The sequence below is a fragment of the Neolamprologus brichardi genome, chromosome 9, assembly GCF_056152115.1.
Source record: "Neolamprologus brichardi isolate AB-2024 chromosome 9, ASM5615211v1, whole genome shotgun sequence".
Taxonomy (NCBI): Eukaryota; Metazoa; Chordata; class Actinopteri; order Cichliformes; family Cichlidae; genus Neolamprologus; species Neolamprologus brichardi.
Genome location: NC_142112.1, coordinates 27,886,413 through 27,906,259, shown reverse-complemented (window position 1 = coordinate 27,906,259; position 19,847 = coordinate 27,886,413). Strand labels below are relative to the sequence as shown.

The window sequence follows — 19,847 nt, the reverse complement described above, 5'->3', positions numbered from 1 at the left end:
GGTCAATACAGCTGCTATTGAGGGCAATTTGAATAGGGAAAATGTGCTAAACATGAAAACGGTTTTAATATATTTATGTCAGAATTAAAAAAAAAAACCCGGTCCCTTCAGTGAGGTTTTTAATTTTTAAAACATTAATATATAGTTTATCATCCCCGATTCGCTTTCTAATGTCTGTAGCGGAAACTTTGAAACGTTCACTCCAGTCGGTCAGATTAGCAGGTAACGCCGGAAGTTGCGCCAAAGGCGCGAACACTATCAACAAAGATCACAATTTATATATCTAAACTATTGCGATTAAATTGTTTTAAAATGTATGTCAGTTAGTTAAACCCATATCTCGGGACTGTTGGTTGGACTGTTGATTTAAGATAACATGAGCAGTGGTAGTTTTTGGATGTTTTTATGTTGTAACTGAGCTACATGCAGGTTTGAACGTTAGCTCGCAAGTTTATGTTGCGCAGCTAACATAAAGTCAGTGTAGGCTTTCTAAAAAGTGACAGCAGACTTCACAAGCTTACTCGCTGACAAGCCGCACTAAGGTAAAACTAGCTTCATATGACTAATCGGAGTTTATACTGATTCCCGTCGGAATACACAGACTGTCTTTACTGGCGCTCTTGAGCTCTTCTATTAAAGGTAAGTAACTAGTAAGTTATTATTTTAAGCTAATAGCAGGCCAGTGAATGTATGGCGGTGCTTAGTCATAACTTAATCTTTGTAGGTGATCATTTTTTATTTAGATGCTACTGCTAAGGCCAGCCACAGCCATTATAATAAATGCCAGGTCTTGTCGCTGGTACAGGGTCACCATGTCTAAGGCAGAAAAAGAAGGCTTCATTGTGAAGTTTGTGGAAAGTGAAGGATCAAAAAAAGACTGTGCTGCCAAAGCTTATGAGGTAAGCTCTACTGCCTGGTCCAATCTTTCTTTTAGTGTTTACTGTCTCTTTGTTTTACAAATTGGTAATCATGTTTGTCTCCGGTTTATTCAGGCCATTTTGGAGCTGCAGTCTGAAAAATATTTGAACACCATCACAGAAGATGATGTTTTGCGCATGGATAAGAAGGACAAGTCTCTGTTTGTGTTCACCAGTTTTACATCTCCAGCCTTTCTTCACTGCAAGAAGGTTGAACTCTACACTTTTAAACAGTGAGATTTCACTCCCGAGGCTCTATCAGAGATTGACTCTTGTTTTTTTTTTATTTCTTGTGCAGCTTGGTTGCAGAATAGTGAGTCCACTGGTGGTGTTGTACTGCCTGCAGCAACAGCGTTGTGTCCCCAAAGCAGAGAAGCCTGTCTATAACATGGCCATGGCTGATGTCACCATTTGCTGCACCAGTATGGACAGAGCAATACGGGTAAGAGATCTGCTATATGCATTTTAATAAAATATGAAGCACTGTGACATGTCCATACCTTCTCTCACACTCCAGGAAGAGCTGATGGATCTGGTGCAGCTCATGGGTGGATGGGCCTATTCGGATCTAAACGTATCTGTTACACACCTGATTGCAGAAGAGGTGGGCAGTAAAAAGTACCTGGTAGCAGCCAGCCTCAGTAAACCCATCCTGTTGCCTACCTGGGTTAAAGCCTGCTGGAAGAAATCACAGGATAGGTATGTACTGTGATATACATGGCTACATCTATTAAATACATGACAGGGCTCTAGACTAACTTTTTGCCATGGGCATACCGGTACGCCTAACTTTAAAAAGTTAGGCGTACCGGCACAAAAGTTAGGCGCACACAAATTTTATAATAATTTATATAATATAATGTGTTTTTCTGGATACACTGTGCTTTTTCAGCATTCAAAGATTGATGACACCGTGTCAGAGCACTGGCTATGAATTTCAGAAGGATCAGGCCTAACTTAACAGAAAAGTTAGCAATAGTTCTTTTCCTATTACAGCTACATCCACTTCTGTCGTGCCTAGGCTGCTCACTAGGGCTGGGTATCATCACTGATTTCTATAATCCATTCGATTCCGGTTTTCAAAGTCCCGATTTGATTCAACTTAGCCTCAGACAGTCAGAAATATTATAATTCTGATCATTTATAGTACTGACTTCATCAGAATTGTGAACATCACAGCAGATGCCTTTGTGTGAAAGTAACTGACAATAAAACACAGAAAAACATGAAGGAGATTTTCCTGGTCTGGCTTTTTATAGCAGATAACCTTAAAAATATTCTACAATGTTCTGCATATAAAGTTTAAATTTCTTCAGTATTGAACAACAGAAAAAATAGGCTTTCTTGTCCGAGGTCATTTAAGTGAAAAAAAGAAAAAGAAAAGAAAAAGACAGCAGCCGACAGCGCTGTAAACAACGGTAGACTGGTGGGTAATAAGCGAATGAATAATACAGAAAACAGAGATTGGAGACGGGAAACTGTTCTTGAAGTACAGAGAGATAGAGAGAGAGCTGTGCATGAAGTGTGATTTTAATAGTCGTGGAAGCAAAACAGCAAAATTCATGACGACATTGATCAAATGTGAAGCGCAGTTTGCTGCTTCTTTTGCTGCTGGCTCGGTGAATTTTGGTTGGAGAGAGACAAAACCTGCAGCTCAGAATCAGCGCAAAAAGACGTAATCACAGCGCGGACCGGACGCATCAGAATCGCTAAGCTCCGACAGCGTGTCCGTCTACGGGCCGTCGGGTGAGAAAGCCAAGAAAGACAAAGTTGATTCTGAAGCGTCGGGTCCGTTCTGTGTTTACGTCTTTGTGTGGAATCCGTGTACCTGCTCTCATTTGCTGTTTGGTTGTTGTTGAAATGGTTTTGTGAGCTTTAATCTGAGAATCTGGCGTTTCTGGCAAAACAGTTATATTTAAAAGTCGATTCAGGATTTAATGAATTGATATCGCTTTATTCAAGCTACTCACCTCTCTCTTCCACCTGCACTTTCAACTGGACCACGGCCAATCAGAGAGGTCCCGCCCTTTACTATCTCTGATTGGTTTAGTCCACGATAGGGGCATAATGTGTGTCTGTTGTTGACCACAGGGAAGGTTGCAGATTTTTTTTTTTTTTTTTTGCTACCCGAACAGTTGGTCGCACAGGTGCAACCAAATATTTTTTTTTTTAGTCACACCACTGAAAAATTTGGTCGCACTCTAGAGCCCTGCATGAAGACTTGTGTTTCCTGTTTGATACAAATTCACATTTTAAATCACTGTATATTTACAAAAACATGAATGGTGTCTCTGTACTCCTTTTCCAGTCTTTTCAGATATACAGACCTGCCCTTAGAGAACTACCTTTGCCCTGTGCTGCGTGGCTGTAGTGTTTGTGTGACAGGTCTGTCCAGCACAGAGCGCAAAGAAGTACAAAGACTTTGTGAGCAGCATGGGGCCAACTACACCGGTCAGCTCAAAATGAATGAGTGTACACACCTCATTGTTAATGAACCAACAGGTAAGTCACCAGTATTTTTAAAAAAATTATGTAATGCCATCATTTGTGCGTCATTGATTGTCATTGATCGTACTTGGTTGTAGGTCAGAAGTACGAGTGTGCTCGGAAGTGGAATGTGTATTGCGTGTCTTTGCACTGGCTCTTTGACAGCATAGAGAAGGGCTACTGTCAAGATGAGAGCAGGTACACTGTGGAGCGCAATGCTTCAAAAACCACTCGACCACACACTTCCACACCTACTGGTACCAGTAAGAAGGACGGTGAGTTGCATTTAATAAGATGATAAAGGTTTACCACAGTAATTCAGAACCTGTTTGTCTTTAATGATTGAAGAGTTGTGTTTTTCATCTCCAGAGGGTCCGTCACTGTTGGGCTTGAGCAACATTTCTGTGAACACTAGCAGGACAATAAACGACACGGCTCTCACCAATAACAGCACTGTCAGCCACCTGGAAGCTCCAGACCCCACAGAGAGTCTGGATCTTACCGTGTGCCCTGCTGATGATTTATTGGATGGCTGTAAGGTAAGTAAATGGTCTGCAGTTTTCTTTTTATATAGATTTTATGTATTTCCTCTTTCAATTCTGTAGTAAGAGTTAGTTGAGTTTATAAATGATAAGCTTGATGCTTTCTGTCATTTTGTGTTAAATGTCACACAGCTGTATCTGTGTGGCCTGCCAGGGAATAAACTGGAGAAGTTACGGCGTCTTGTAAATGCTGCAGGAGGTCTGCGCTTCAACCAACCCAGTGAGGAGCTCTCTCATGTGGTCATGGGCGAGCTGGACCAGGACCTCAATAATTTTCTTTCCAAAGCAACTCACAGGTCTGAACTAAAGAGCTTTAATAACCTTCATGATATATATCCTCTGTATTAATACAATAACTTGGAGATTCTAATGTTTCCTTTCATACCAAAATATGTTTGGTTGGACTGCATAATAATTTAGACTAAAGGGTATTACACACTGAGAAATGGAGATTATAGGTTTATCCAATTCTCAACAGAATTCAGCAACAGGGAGAATTGCGTGCTTTGATCCGGGAGTCAAAGCTGGATCGTGGCTGCTTTTTGCCCACTTTAATATCCTTTCTGCATGTATTAAAACAGCAGCTTTATAGTAAAAAAGTCCAGATGCAAATGGGTCCATCACCCACTGACTCATTATAATACAAAAAGTAAGTCAAAGTAACCATTGAAGAGCTAATATAAAATCTTATATTAAACAAGAATCTGAAACATTTGTCTTTAAAATAGTCGGTCGTCTCAGCTCTTAAACACAGAATGTTGGGGGGAAAAAAAGAGTCTTGATGCATGCTCCATCATCCAGGTAAAATATAAACTTTAAAAAAAAAAAGTTTATATTTTATCTGTCTAACATTTCCACACACACTTTTTCAATATAGCCTTTAAATCTTTCCCCCATAAAGATGACATTTAATGAGTTTCCCTGTACCCTTAATGACAAGTTTTGTCAGCATAGGTCAATAAAAATTTGATGACCGTTAGAACAGGGTCTTAAATCTTCAACTACATCCCAGCTTTTTGGATGTCAGCATTCTCAAAAAAATTAAAAACACAAATATGAAAAAAGAAAGGCAAGGATTAAGACATAATGTGGTTAATATATAACTTATGTTCTCTCTGTAATTCACAGGCCCCATGTAGTAACAGTAAAGTGGCTAATAGACAGCTTCTCAAAGGGTACTCTGCTCCCAGAAGCCAGCTACCTCCACCCTGACTGTCTGCCTCCTGCTCCAGCTGATGTAGTGGTGCCGGGTTACCACACTCCCAAATCCCGGATCTCAACTGGTCCACCTGCTGGCAGCCCGAGCACTCCGGGGGGAAAGAAAGCAGATGAGGATCTACTGTCACAGTACATGGATGATGACCCTACAGTGAGTAAGTATCTGTTGCTGACGGTGTTTGTATGGGAACAAGAGTCTGTATAAGGCAGCTGAATAAATAAGATTCAGACTTGGGTTAGTTTTACATATTGGTACAGCTGCTCATATCCTTTTGTGTTCCAGTTGATATGCCGCCTCCACCACCAGCAGAGAGTAAAAGCAGGAAGTCCATTAGTACAACTGCAGAGCCCCAACCTGAATCCTGGGTACCAAACCACACTAATGGGACAGAATCCACCCTGCAGGAAGCCAGCGAGGCAGGACTGTTTTTCGGGAAACGTTTCCTTCTTGTGGGGTTTGGTACGGAGGCCGAGGCACAGCTCTCTCTGCTGGTGACAGAACATGGAGGCAAAGTGCTGATGGGCCGCTCCCGGGTTGTAGCAGACTATGCTGTGGTCCCTCTCTTGGGGTGCTCAGTGGAGGCCACAGTGGAAGAGGTGGTCACTGATACCTGGCTGGTAAGTTTGTTAACAGTGCTCCGTGTTGTGAGAGCGCCTTATGCTTTTGATTTACCTATTTCTCTCATTAAACCTCAGGTCATGTGTGTGGAGAAGGAGTGTGTCCTGCAGCTGTCCTCCCACCCTTTGTTCACTCCTGTCCCAGTGATGGACGGACAGTTTCCTCTCAAAGATTGCGTCCTCTCTGTCAGCCAGTTCACCGGAGCAGAGAGGGAGTCTTTGGTGGAGCTTGCCAAGCACCTTGGAGCCGAGTATGACTACCTTACATGCACCAGTCGTTATGTTTAGGCATAATATCCATAAACATTAATTACTGCAGGAATATTTGATTAAACTTTTAAATTAGCTGGTATTTGCATTTATTATTATGCATGAACACTCAATATGAAGGCAGTTGCTTTGTGTTCAGAGCAGCAATGAGGATGAATTTCTGTCTTCTGTACATTTTTCTATCTGTATGTGCTTCTGAGCAGTAGGATGATACAGCTGTTTAATAAAAGAAGAAGCAGCCCTGGCCTGTGTGCATTGCTGTAACTTAAATTCACTTGCTCTGCTGCATACTTTATAGCCCAGTCCTGCTGCTCATTAGGAGATATGTGTGTTAAATCTTTAAATTTGTTTTGTGTCTCCTTGCTGCAGCGTCCAGGATTATTTTGTGCGCCTGGCCAACCAGAAGAAAGGCATGTTGGCCAGCACTCATCTGGTGCTGCAGAGCCCTGAGGGCACAAAGTACCAGGCAGCAAAGAAGTGGGGGCTTCCTGCTGTTACCATGCACTGGATACTAGAGTCTGCTCGAACTGGGAAGAGAGCAGAGGAGGGAAGATTTTTAGTTGATCTGCCATCCTCACCAGGTTAGATAACTAACTTTGCTAGATCTGTTTTATGATCTGTAATTCTTAACACACGATTAGAGTTATAAATTACATTAAATTAAACCGTATGATGGAGTTTGGCTGGAGTTTTAAGAGGGAATCATTTGTAGCACCGGTTTGACCTGATTGCTAATGACTACCACCAGAGATTTTCCTGGCTAGGGATGGGTCTTTATAAGAACGATAGTTCAGTTTTTATTGGTTTTTAATTTTAGTTTAGTTTTAGTTCCAGTTCGCTTAATTTATTAAATTCATTATGTTATTAAATGTAATTGTAGACTCAAGTTTGTCTAGTGTGTCATTGCTTCTTAATGAGACTGGCTGTTTTTATTTTGGTCTTCCACAGAGAAGGATGAAGAGAGTTTTGTAGGTGGTTCACAGAAACAGATTATGCCTCCACCGGCTCGTTCCTCTCCAGAAATCCCTTTGTTGGGTCCCCGGAGCGGTAAGGCTGTCACTCCTCTGGATTTAGGCCGCTTTCAGAGCAAAGTGTTCCAATCTGTTTTGGATGAGATGAAGCCCAAAAAGGACATCAGCACCCCAAAACAAAACCAGGAGGGTGGCAGAAGGAACCCACTACAGAACGAGGCCTCCCTGCAGCTGGACACCCCTTCTCGTTTCCTCAACCGAGACCAGCTCTTCAGACCCTCTTTTAATGTCAAGGTTGGGATTCACTGAGCAGCTTACACTTCTGGCATTTCATGTTTGCTGATATTTGATTAATGTTTCTCTAAATATGTGTATTTATATTATTTAGGATGCACTTGGAGCTATGGAAACTCCGGGTGGGGCATCGAAACCAGGGAAGAGGATTGAGACTCCACTCACTGATGTCATCAACAGGAACCTGAAAGTAGCGCTGGCTAATAGCACCCGCAATAATGTCTCAGAGATGCAAGCAGTCTCTGCCAGTCCCCAGCTTGCAAAGACAGCTGAGAAGGAGGTAAACACTAGTACTGCTATACAAATGTGTTAGAGCCTGGTGGTTACAGAGCCACAGCACATCTTAGCGATTATCAGTGTTAGATTGAAGTACACACAGGTCTTTATTTCCCAGTCACAAACATAACAACTCAAAAGAACAGACAAAAACAATATGGTGTTTGCGTGTTAGAGTCCACGAAAAGAAGCCGGTCCCCTGAATGGTGTTGTGATCTGCGTGGGAAAGAAACTGAGCAAAATGCAGAGTGAACTAAACGCCATCGCTGCCTCGCTTGGAGCCGACTTCAGGTTTGTAAACTTTACTTACCGGTAAGAGATTTCTATTTTATTTCATTTTTTTAAACCTTTCAAATCCTGCTTCTATCTGTCGCCACTCTCCCTCTATTTCAAGCTAAGCATGCTTTCCCAGTGTCAGCATTTTAAAACCACAGAATGAGAATTAATGTTTGGTTTTACCTGTTTGTTCTTATTTTTTCATCATATGGCTTTTAGAAATGACAGTTTTTCACTTTGATTTCCTTCAAGTCTGAGCAATAAATCAATTCCGTAAACTGGGCTTACATAAGGATTAAGGCCAAAGTCCAAGTATACTGCTCCTAAATCATCATGACACCTGCACAAAGAATGGGTGAAATGTTTTGCTTACTGACCACTAATTATCAAAAAGTAGCCCATCAATGTTGTAAGAAAGTCCTGGAAAGTAACACTTTATCAATTGATTTTATTTTTTGCAAATATGATGCAAACAGTACAAACATATCTTTGCTAACTTCTTTTCAGGTGGGCTTGTGACGATACAGTAACACACTACATTTACCAGGGCCGTGTGGGGGACAACACCCGGGAATACAGAGGAGTGAAGGAGAGAGGGCTCCATGTGGTCTCCCAGTACTGGTTGCAGGCGGTGGGTTTCCCAGTAGTGTAAACATCAGCGTTCTCTCACTGATTTCTAATCATTTGTGACAGCTGATTAAGTCAGCTGTGTGAAAGTGATACTGTGTTTGTGTTATTTGAAGTGATAAAAGGTAGTGTAAAACACACAGTACACTGTTGAAGCCCATCCCAGTATTTAGTGGGTAAGAGGCAGGCATCAGCTGATCTGCAGAAAATTAACACACACATGTTAGGAAACAATTCAGTCTTTAGTTTCTTTCAACCTGAGCACATAAACCATGCCTATAAAAGGATTAAGGCCAAGGTTCAAGCCACATGCTTCTGTTTCCTTTGCTTAAACAAGCATTTAGAGAAATTACATCTTCATAAAGATTCACAAAGCTGCATTAAGATGCAATTGATTTCATTTGGGTATTATTTGTATTCTCCTGCAACATTTCACCCGGGGGAAGCAATTAGCATCTCAGCAACAAAAGCAGAATACTAAATAAAAAACTGCTTTGATGTGTAAATTCAGAGGCAGCGTCGTTTCAGTGGTGTGTCTCCTCATAATTGTTTTGTTTAGTTAAGTTTTGGTGTGTAGATAAATACTGTGTGCAGTAACGTGTCTGTTTTCGTCCTGCGCAGTGCGCTGATGAGCAAAGGCACGTCCCGGAGTCTCTCTATCCTTTCACCTACAACCCTAAGATGAGTTTAAACCTGAGCCAGGTGCCCAGCAACTCTCAGAGGTCACCACCTTTAACACGAACACAACGCAAAGACATCAGGGAGACAAAGGAAGACGAGGTGGGTCTTTCTCAGGAAAATCAGGATGTATTGTTCAATTAATGCTGGGATGTCTCAATTATCTTTCTTTTCCTGTTTAATTGATCTTTAGTTTTCTTTGTCGCAGTTTGTGCACAATCCCACACAAGAAGCTGCAACCCAACGCCGTGTGAGTGATGGAAGCACAGACCAAGAAGAGATGAATGATAGCACAGAAAGGAGGGGTGAGCGTCTTTTCTGTTGCTGGTAATTAACTCCACTGAGCTTCTGCATGTACTTGAAACAAGTCTAAGACTCTCAAGGCTCACCACTAATCTGCAAATCTGTCCATAACTTCTGGAGTAATCCTGACAAACCAAGCCTGTCACAGAAGTAAAAGGTCTTCAGTATACATGGTTGTATATGAGGTTTACATATTTTTTGCTATCCTGATATTTTAGAAACGCTAGAGATGAGAGAGAACCTGCAAAGACAACTGCAGGAGATCATGTCAGCCACTAAACTGACGACAGGGAGGCGTACCTCAGTCAGGCTCGCTAGGATGGGATCCGGAGGGGCAGACCCGGGCCCCCACACACCCGAAGGGAGCAGAGTTGGACGGAGCGGTAACAGACGGACTCTAGAAGCTCTGAGGTATGAAAGAAGCTGCTTATGTTAAAACTAAAAGGAGCTTGAATCTCTAAGGAATCTGGCAGCAGATCAGGGCGTTTTGCAGAGTCCACTATAAAAAATTTAAAGTGCTTTTTTATTTGGTTTAAAAAAAAAAAGTGGAAGGTGCTGTATGTATGTTTGGGTACAGAGCTGTGGTGACAGCAGAAGAAATAGTAAATATCATCATTTTACCTACAGAGCAGTAGGGGCGCGTTGAGCTTTTTGTCCCTTTGTGTTAAATTCAGGATCTAAACCATATAAACACCACAGATGGTATTTTTTTGGCTTCGCCTAGCTGACTGCTCTGTTGTGATTTCAGGGTTCCTCGAGAAGCGGCTATGGACATGAACACAGAGCCATCCCAGAGTGAACAGATAGTTTGGGACGACCCCACAGCCAGAGAAGAGAGGGCCAAGCTCGCTGATAATTTACAGTGGCCTGGAAGCCCATCGCAGCACTCTGAGCTCCTCGCTCCTCCTCCAACTGCAGACAGCGGACCACAGCTAAGGGACTCCATGACGGACTCAGAGCTGGTAGAGATGGGTAAGAAATGAGGATCCAGCTGCACCAACTGTTTGAAAGCGTACAATGGGCTAAATTAATGCGTAGAGGGGTTTACACTTACCTGGACAGATAAAGAAGATTTTGAACTGTGAATCATGCAAATGAAAATGAAAGGTCTAATCTTTGGGAGGACGTAGAGGTACGGTGAAGAAGTGGTGCACTTAGCATAGAGCTCTCAAGTTAGTCTCAGGTCTATTTAAAGTCTGTTTATGCATATAAGAGGGAAACACTGTTTCTGAGATGTTGGTAACAATTCACCGTTGTCGCTCCCGCAGCTGCTTGTGACGTCATTGAGCAGCACATGAACAAGAAAGTCCTGACGCCTCCTCCCGAGGAGCCAGAGAATGACGTCCTCACTCCTAAAGCTCCCAGCATTGCCTTTCCTCTCGCCAACCCCGCAGTAGCACCGGAACCACAGGTGAAGGGTTCGAAATTTGTACTGACAACAACACGTGAAGCTTTAATCTGGTCTAAATGAAATTTAATTGCTCAGCATTGTGTAACACTTCTCTCCACTTTCCTGCGTTACGCAAACAGCTGCATGCTTGTGCTTATTCAGTTATATAATGAAATGATCATTTGTACTGCGCAGCGTACAATCTGTACGTCTCTTTCAAGCAAAGTACTAGTGCTAAAAGGTGGTTTATTTTTCTCAGGAGAAGAAGAAGGAAGAAAAACAGCCACCCAGATTTCAGCTGTCCTCCCTCAGCCCCCAGGAGCGCATTGATTACAGTCACCTCATAGAGGAGCTTGGTGAGTCTCCCATCTAATTAGCAATCTAACGCTGTTTCATCGTGCTGCAGTAAAAAAGGCAGCACATCACAGGCTGGAAGTCAGAGGAGCTAATCCCTGATGACTGTAACTGAGGATCTGCCTCCAGGATATGGAAGTAGTTCCTCCAGCACTGTTTCCTCTGTCAAAAAAGCATGAATCAGATCTTCACTGGTCTTGACAAGTTATATCATTATTAAAACTTTCACACTGTATTTCTGCCTCAGTGCATCTTACTAGCTTAATAGCTTGACAGCCGTTCATCTGCGAGGCTTTAAACGTGGTGGGTGTATTGCTGGGAACCAAAATAAGTGCAGTGTTGAGTTTGAGGTTGTTAGAATAAACGGTTGTCATATATTGGCTAAAAGTTTACTCCGTTACCAGCATTTCCCCTACAAGGACTGCTACCTGTGTGAGGAAGTGACAAACACACCCTTGCACAAACAGACGTGTTTGTTTGTCTCTGTGAGGTCATTTACTAACAGTAAAGCATTCTCAGTCCTCTTACACATGTTTAATTATCACTAATTATTGGCAAACCGTAATCCAAAACGAAACCTGTTTCAACCAAACAAAAAGTTGCATTCAACCAATGTCTGCTACACTGATAATGTTGCATTTATCATCAGCCATAAATGCTGAAAAACCAGTCTGTTTCCACTGTTTTTGAGTTGCACATCTTCTCTTTGCATCCTGTAGAATATGAAAATACACACAGGGGTCAGCGATCACATGTGAGGTGTCGTGGAAAATTTAACAATAACCTGCAACACACCCAGTGAGCTTGATTTGAAGTGGGTTTAATAAACACATTGCAATGTGGAGAGAGCATCCCAGTGAAACACCAGGACCATCTCTGAATTGTGGCCACCGCCCTTACATCTTATATACAGACACACAGACAAAGAACATTCCACGAACTCTTACATGTTGGCCCCTCTCACGGGGGGGCTATACCTTCTCCCTCACAGAGAGAATTATGACCTTGTTTTCTGCTTGGCTGTCACCTAAAGATTTACATCCCTGATAAGCAGAAGGAGTCCCACTATCTGTTTAACGTCTCCCATTACAATGGCCTCACTGTGTTAACTTTCCACATGCATGTAAACTAGTGACAGGAGTGCTCTTACTATAGTAAAGTGAGAAAGTGATATTACTATAACTAATGTAATATGATTAAATATGTGATTAATATATGAGAAAAGAAATCTGCCACCACAGAGGTCATGGAAAATGTGCTGTGATCCAACCTTTCGAGCTCCAAACCAGTTTACCAGTTTAAAATAGGTGCACAGGTGGTGACTATATCCATGGTGCTGAAAACATGTTATCAGAGGGTCTGATAGAGTCTGTGGATTAGGATAAACTTCATATTTATATTGCATTTTCATGCCATTCAGTTATCAGTGTTGTAGCCATAATCCCTGCACAGGCCGAGTGTACCGTGTGTGTAGTTTTCTGTCTCTGTCTGTTGCTGTAGGTGGTGTAGTCTTGGATAAGCAGTCTTTTGACCCCAGCTGCACACACATCATCGTCGGGACACCCCTGCGTAATGAGAAGTACCTGGCAGCGATGGCAGCTGGGAAATGGATCCTGCACCGCTCGTACCTGGAGGCGTGCCGCTCTGTGGGTCTCTTCATTCAGGTCAGAATCCGAAGAGCAATCTTCGCCACAAGTAAATATGATAGAAAGTCTGGGAATGTGGAATATAAGCGCTCGGATAACACCAATACCTTTAAGCAGAGTCCTTCATGCAAGTATCACCACTATCACTATTTTAGACTAGACAAGGAACGGGTCACTTCTAATAAAAACCACACAAAAGGTTTTCTTGACTTTTCCCCAAAAATCTCCAAATCTGTGATCTAGGAGGAGGAGTTTGAGTGGGGCAATAGCTCCATCCTTGACGCATTGCCCTCCATCACCTCCCAACAAAAGAGACTAGCGTTAGCCGCCATGCGCTGGAGAAAGAGCCTGCAGGGACACTCTGAACACGAGGTACGACCAGGCTCATACACACAATAAAAACCACGGTTCTGAGGCATTTTGTGTTCTATAAACAGGCATTTGTATTTTTCAGGGCGCCTTCAGTGGATGGACAGTCATGCTGAACATCGACCAGAGCAGAGAATCGGGATTCAGGCGGTTGCTGCAGTCTGGCGGGGCGAAGGTTTCTCAGTGCTTTTCTTTTATGAGACACATCCAGCAGTATGCAGTCTTTAGCCAAGATAGATTAGCATCATAAAAGTGTCTTAAAGCAGCAACAGCTTCAGCAGGTTGATATTTATTTTCTGAAGAATTGTGTTGTTTGCGGGTTTACGTTTGTCTGCTTCATTTGACTTCTTTCCACAAACACAGCAAACACAGTCTGTCATTTCTCTGCAGGTCCTTCCTGGTCCCTCCCCATCCCTGTACAAAGAGGCCACACATCTTTTTGCAGACTTCAGTCGACTCAAACCCGGAGACTTCAGAGTTGATGTTTCAGAGGCTACCTCACAAGGAGTCACATGCCTGAAGCCAGAATACATTGCAGACTATCTCATGCAGGTTAGCAGGGCTCTTCATTTATATATTCTCTTATGTCAGCTGAGTCTGATACTGAATTTCTCACTTGAAAGACGTTTGATGTCTTCCATGTTGCAGCCCACACAAAATTGAATGTTAAAGATGGATTTTTAGCAACAAGCTTTTTTCCCGTCTTTGCTTAAGGAGCCAACACCACCCATCGAGCTGTACCACCTGACTGAAGCTCCCTCTGAAGAAGCTCCAGGCACACCATCACGTAAACGTAAAGCAGCAGCAGAGACCCCCAGTCTGAAAAAGAGCCGTGTGAACTGAAGTTAAATATCTTAAATATTTTCAACAATGTGAAAATGATTGTAAGAAAAAAAATCCCTATTTTTTATGACCTGTATGAAAATAAAATAAATGTAGCACCTGTATTGTAATACTGCATTTTTCATAGAGCGCCCTGGAGCTGCTGCTTGCACCGTGAGACTCGGCTTGTGATGGATGAGTTAATGAACGTCTGCAGAAAATGTTGAGTCACGTTTTGTAATTGCATGCGATGCTACTCTCTGGCCTGTAGAGGGCAGTATTGTGTCATTGCATGCCTCAGGTCTGATTTCTCAGCAGCAGAATGTAAACTCAAGTCTCCCAAGTGCTGTTTTAACATTTATATATTTAATAACTTTACTTATTGTTTAGGGTTTTTTGGGGGGTTAACCAAGCCTTCTATAATTTTTTTTTTTTTCAAATGTCCTGTTATAAGTGTGTGTTGTTAACTTTCTTTCTTTTGCAAAATAAAACCTGCCTGTGTATTTATTGAGAAATCATCGTGCCTAAGGCAGCTTATTAACTTAGTCTCTGACAAATTTGGTCAAATTGACATGTTTCTTGCTGTTCACTGGTTATAGCCCATTTGCATAATCTGTCGATCCCCCTCCAGTCTAGTAAACACCAGATTTTGTTTACTCTGTTCATGTAGGCCTCTGGTACACTGATGTGTTGCTTCATACCAGGGTGCCAGCTGAGGTTCGAGGCCTCGGTTCTCTCTCATAAGATGTTTAAGTGGTTTAACCTCGTAATAGATGGACCAGCTGACCGCCTCCCCACAGGTTCAGTATTTAGAAGTGTGGGATTAGAGGAGGAATCCTGACAGGGAATGTGGAGGGAAACATGACTCAGATCCCAGAGGGCAGCTTAAGCTCACTCTCAAAGTTTGGCAAGTTTCAAATTTTGCAACCAACTTATTTTAAAATTTTAATGGTAACAACCAAACTGTATTTAATTAAACTGCATATTATAGGGCAAAGGACCTGTTCTTGCACACTGCACATACCTGTGAGCTGTGAACAAGTCCACCCTTGAATTGTGGATTGTTAAAGTTACTTATTTTTAAAGGTGTGAAAATGTATTTCTGAAAGAAAAAAAATACTGGAGATGGAGTCTGCAGTCTTGTGTTCCCTAGTGAGAGCCACTGAACTGCAATAAACTTACATTTTAAACTGTGATACAGTTTTTCCTACAGGAAAGGCAAAGGTTAAATTATCGTACAACTTATATTGCTGTTAACTTTATGCCAGCATAGCCAATGTCAGAAAATGCGACTCAAATATCAGGTATATGGAAGATGAAGACTGCCAAAATAAAATAAAAACCCTAAATAATAAAAGAATGACAATGCTAAATTATAATGTATGAGTAAGGCATGTATAATGTAGATTTGCACTGATGCTTAACAACTAATAACATAATTTAATACAAAAGTTTTAAAAAAAAACATGATAATAATAAACATAATCTGGCAAAAGAGCAAAAAAAAAAAAACCTAGATAAAGCAACCCCCACTCCAAAAAAATATATATATATATAGAAGCGGATATATAAATTATGTAATGCTTACATCTTTTTATTTAATGTTGTATTTTCATATTTTGAGTCTTAAAGTCGTTTTGTGAACATGCAAGCTGGAGATAAATGCCAGTGGAAGTGGAAATTTTGGGTTATTTCAAAATTTCAAGATTTTTGAGAGATTAACACGAAATTTTAACCTACTTCTACTTGGTAATCGATCAATTAATAAATAAATAAATGAAAAAAACAATCAGAACCATTGTTCTTCCATTAAACCAGTAATGAAGGCAGTATTTTAAGTGTTTCTTTCTCTCTTTTACACTTTGTTCAGGAGTTAACGCATCGTTTCTTAAACCACTGCAGCTCATAAAAATCCCGGAGCTCTGCAGCTGGACACGACAATGATATTAATATTCACAGGTCCCGCTCCAGGAAGTGTGGATGTCTGAAACAGTTTTCCATCAACAGGTGTCCCACAGAGGTGGACTAACGTCCCGCTTTGCTGACTGGCAATTGGCCAAGAGTTCAGCCTCACTGACGTTTCACTGCGTCACGCGGTCCTCTTTCTATAAGCTAACTTTAGGGGTTTCGTGTTGGGACGGGGGATTTCAGCGCGACCCTGCGACCAGGGAGGAAAACTCTGCAGCAGTCCTCATTAAAATTCCCCGTCCGTACGCTCACCACGAGAACCTCCTGTGGTGGGTGGCACCGGCGTCCTGCGCGCGTCTTAATTGCGCATCAAGCATTAAGGGGAGATCACGGATCACAGTTCCATTACCCGTGGTCGCGGATTACGCTGCCTTGAGGCTGGGAGGGGGTTGCTTCACGTCCCGCTATTTACGGCGTTGGGGCTGAGAGAGGAAAGGTGGACGCAGAGGGGTCCAGAGGTCCAGCGAAGGGTGGCGCCCTGCGCATGTAGCAGTCCAGCGCCTGGACGCACAGTGCCGCTTCCCAGGGGCCGGGGGACCCACAGCGACACGGTCGGCTCCTGCAGTCCGCTGCCTGGGCTCCACTGGCTTCTCGCTGCAGCTCATGATTCGGACATTTCTGTGCGGGGACTGGCAACATGTGCGCCCGGATGGTGTGAAGTGTGACACGGCGGCTTTTGGGTTGCATTTCACTCGGATACGCCGAGCAGGCTGCCCGACGTTACGGCGCACCTTGTGCAGTAGGTAAGTCGGCTACATCTTCATCCCTGTGCTTCAGATTACAGACATCACCCTCCAGCTGCTCTGCGCATCCGGCGTGTTTTATTGATCGCTCTTACCTCCGCTTATTGATTATGTTAAACGTCCGATTTGTTGAAATCTGCTCAGGGTTTCCGGGCAGTTATGAGCAGCCGTGACAGACACGAAGGTCTGGGCTTCAAATCACTGTCAGTGCTGCAGAACATGTCACTGCAAGAGATCCTCATTCATGCCCTATCAGCTCAGAGCATCAATAATGCACTGCACGATGTGAATATTGATATCAAGGGAAATGCCATCGTCACAAGTTGAGCTCGTTTTGCTTTCTGGAAGAATCACCATGTAATTGAGGAATAGTTTTTATTTATTTATTTTTTATTCAGTGTGATCTTAACCTTAAGAGGCTTGAAAATCCTCTTAAATGAATGAACATTGCCACCTAATAAAACATCCTTCAAGGGTTTCACTGGACTTTTGGTGACACTTAGTTCTTGAAGAGAGTATAGATTGATTTGTCCAGTTTTTTTTTTTCTTGGATAAAGTTTGTGATGACAATAAAAGCCATGAGTCTTCCAGTCTGATCATCTCTGTCCCGAGTGCTTTATTTGTCAGGTAACATGGGCAGAAACAAAGGAGATAATAGAAGAAACTCTCTTAAAATGCCATATTGCCAAGAACAAACTGCATCACCAAATACCCCATTAGAGTGTGGAGGTTCAGCTTTGTTCAAGAACAGTGGGTTCGTATAGAGAACAATTTAAAGTGTGTGCTAATTGAACCTGCCGGCCACTCTCCCCATTGTGACGGGAATGTTTGGTTGCTCGTCCTCCACAGAAACCCCTCACTCCTTTGTTCTGGGGGGACAATCCTCCAGTGCCATGTGTGCAATGGTTTGGGGGGGAGGGAGCAGGGTCAGCAGGGGTATTGACATCTGCGGCTGACAGCTTCCTCGGAGCGAGCTGACATGCTGTGATACCATGAATGGGTATTAGGAAACATATGAGCAAAGCACTTAACACTAATGAGGACATTTATTCTTTGTCCACGATGCTTGGGCACCAGTTTTACGTAATACTGCTGTTTTTGTCATTTGTCTAATGTAACTAGAAGTAAGGACAGTTATTCGTGTCACATGGTCACTCAGTTTAAAGCTTGGCTTCAATTAGCATCAAGAGTTCAGAGACCTTTTATTTCTCAGCATTTTTGGACTTAATGAACCGATTGATTGTAGTTAGAGGTTGATGTTAAAACAACTTCACGTTTTAGTCACAGTATCCCAAATCTAGTGCTCAAACTGGGCAATTAATTGATCCGTTAACCTTCATATAACCTGTATTATTAGTACAGCATTGTAGTAGATCAACTGTTTGTTGTTTTGAGCAATTTGGGGAACAGTTGTTTAGATATTTGAGCTTTCTTCTTTTTTTCTTTTTGCCTCGTATTGTCAGGTCTTATAATATTAGAAGTGATCACTGTTGTGAACTGAATTGAGTAATTGCCTTAAATCTGCATTATTTCTGTTGGCCAATAGAGTGGCGAGTACTCTGGTTACAAAAAGCAGTCATTGTTTAGAAGTTTACAGGAAAATTCCTCTGGTATTCACTTGATCAAGACCTCAGGAAACACCTTTCCAGTGAATTTATGCTATCACAAGTTTGACATCTTATTTAACACAACAGGATATACTTTCTTTTTAAAGTAAAATAGATGATTATTCAACGTACGGTTTTAGGGTTTGAGTAATTCTTATGCTAATATTGCACTGAGTTTGCTCTGTTCTTGGCTGTTCTTGGCTAGGAGGTGATATAGACTTAAAATTATATCCAGGTATTTAAAGGAAATAATGATTTTTATGGTTGTGTGGGAAAAAGGACTGAAGGGTGTTTTATCAATGGAGTTATAGTTGCAAACAAATTAAAGTACATTTTTCTTTTACAGTGAGCTACTGTGATTGATGATAGACTACTTAGTAAGTGTGAGTCTATCAAGGTACCAGCAGCAGCATTGTAGTGCAGTAGTAGTGACACAGCATAAGTTTAACAGTAACTAAAGTAGCTTAACCTTATACATAATGAGGAGATGCACAATATTATCACATAATAAAACAGAAAAAAAGGGAAAAGTAAACGTATGGCATCGCTACATCGTTGATGTTGTCATATGACACCTTTATCAATGGTCATCAAAGATGACAATGATATAGCACAGCCCTGTTTCTCAGTCTGTATCTTTACTCAGAAGACAAAATAGTTATGGCCTGATTGGGGCTCTAAAATCTGAGCCTACAATGGGTAATGTCACAGTACATCTTTTATGTACAGTCTTTGCTAAAACACCAAATATTGAGTAGTAAATTTAGCCATTTTTCCATCTGTTCTCTGTTTTTACTCTATGTCATTCATGTTTCTGTCACATGCGACTGCTCAAAGGTAGAAAGCCTCCAGAAACTTGTTCAAATACATAAACTGCAAACAATAGGTTACATGACAGGTTACCGCCCACAAATCCCGCCACTTCTTTCTGATCCCTGTATTATTATGAAGGTCAAAGTGTCGGTCATTTCAACGCCTTTCCACTCCTATCTACTGTCAACTTTAGAAAGAATTTGCAGTGGCCAGGAGCTGAACAGAATCCACAGCTGCTTTCTTATCAGAAATGTCAGGAAAAGCCAACATTAACACCGAAAAACAACCAGAAAATATCAGCAATCACATCCAGAGCTGCACACAAATTTATCAGGGAGTTTCCTGGGAAAGGGACATCTGGTTTCTGACTCTTGCAAACTGAAGTTAAACTGATGGGAACGTTTTAAGGGAATGTGGCTATGACGGTGTGAGCTGGTCCTGTACTTGTAAGCAGGCGTCTCTCATGACTGGTAGAGAATGGTACACTATGAGTTGGAATGCAGCCCTCATGGGCCCCCTCACGCTGCACATTATGTGTTCTAAATGGACTTTGCACCTTCCTCCAGTCCGACAAAACAGCAAGTGGCCAAAACAGGATTTTACCTTAGCAAAGGAAGGAAAGCCAGCCAGCTTGCGCCTGTGTTTCTTTTCCTGTGTT

General features: G+C 42.1%; 2 protein-coding genes across 3 annotated transcripts in view; both read left to right on the top strand.

The window, feature by feature from the left end:
• Positions 1 to 223: 223 nt before the first annotated feature.
• On the top strand, positions 224 to 14,589 carry topbp1 (DNA topoisomerase II binding protein 1). 2 transcript variants are annotated; one of them, XM_087846247.1, is made up of 28 exons: positions 224 to 639; positions 806 to 899; positions 993 to 1,127; positions 1,216 to 1,359; positions 1,435 to 1,616; positions 3,226 to 3,419; positions 3,503 to 3,679; positions 3,774 to 3,943; positions 4,079 to 4,242; positions 5,075 to 5,319; positions 5,448 to 5,782; positions 5,861 to 6,033; positions 6,422 to 6,633; positions 7,001 to 7,317; positions 7,412 to 7,597; positions 7,769 to 7,884; positions 8,377 to 8,500; positions 9,118 to 9,276; positions 9,383 to 9,479; positions 9,696 to 9,888; positions 10,226 to 10,449; positions 10,746 to 10,888; positions 11,127 to 11,223; positions 12,722 to 12,885; positions 13,111 to 13,239; positions 13,322 to 13,411; positions 13,627 to 13,788; positions 13,951 to 14,589. In XM_087846247.1, exons 2-28 carry the CDS (start codon positions 813 to 815, stop codon positions 14,077 to 14,079), a joined length of 4,548 nt encoding a protein of 1,515 aa, XP_087702373.1. In that variant the 5' UTR covers positions 224 to 639; positions 806 to 812; the 3' UTR covers positions 14,080 to 14,589. The 2 variants fall into 2 exon arrangements, with proteins under 2 accessions (XP_087702373.1, XP_087702374.1); XM_087846248.1 differs by having other exon boundaries at positions 788 to 899.
• Positions 14,590 to 16,176: 1,587 nt separating this feature from the next.
• The window catches only part of tmem108 (transmembrane protein 108), a 57,767-nt gene continuing 54,096 nt past the window's right edge, over positions 16,177 to 19,847 (top strand). The window contains exon 1 of the mRNA XM_006794978.3: positions 16,177 to 16,769. The gene's annotated coding sequence lies outside the window, so the exon portion shown is untranslated. The remainder of the gene's footprint in view (positions 16,770 to 19,847) is intronic.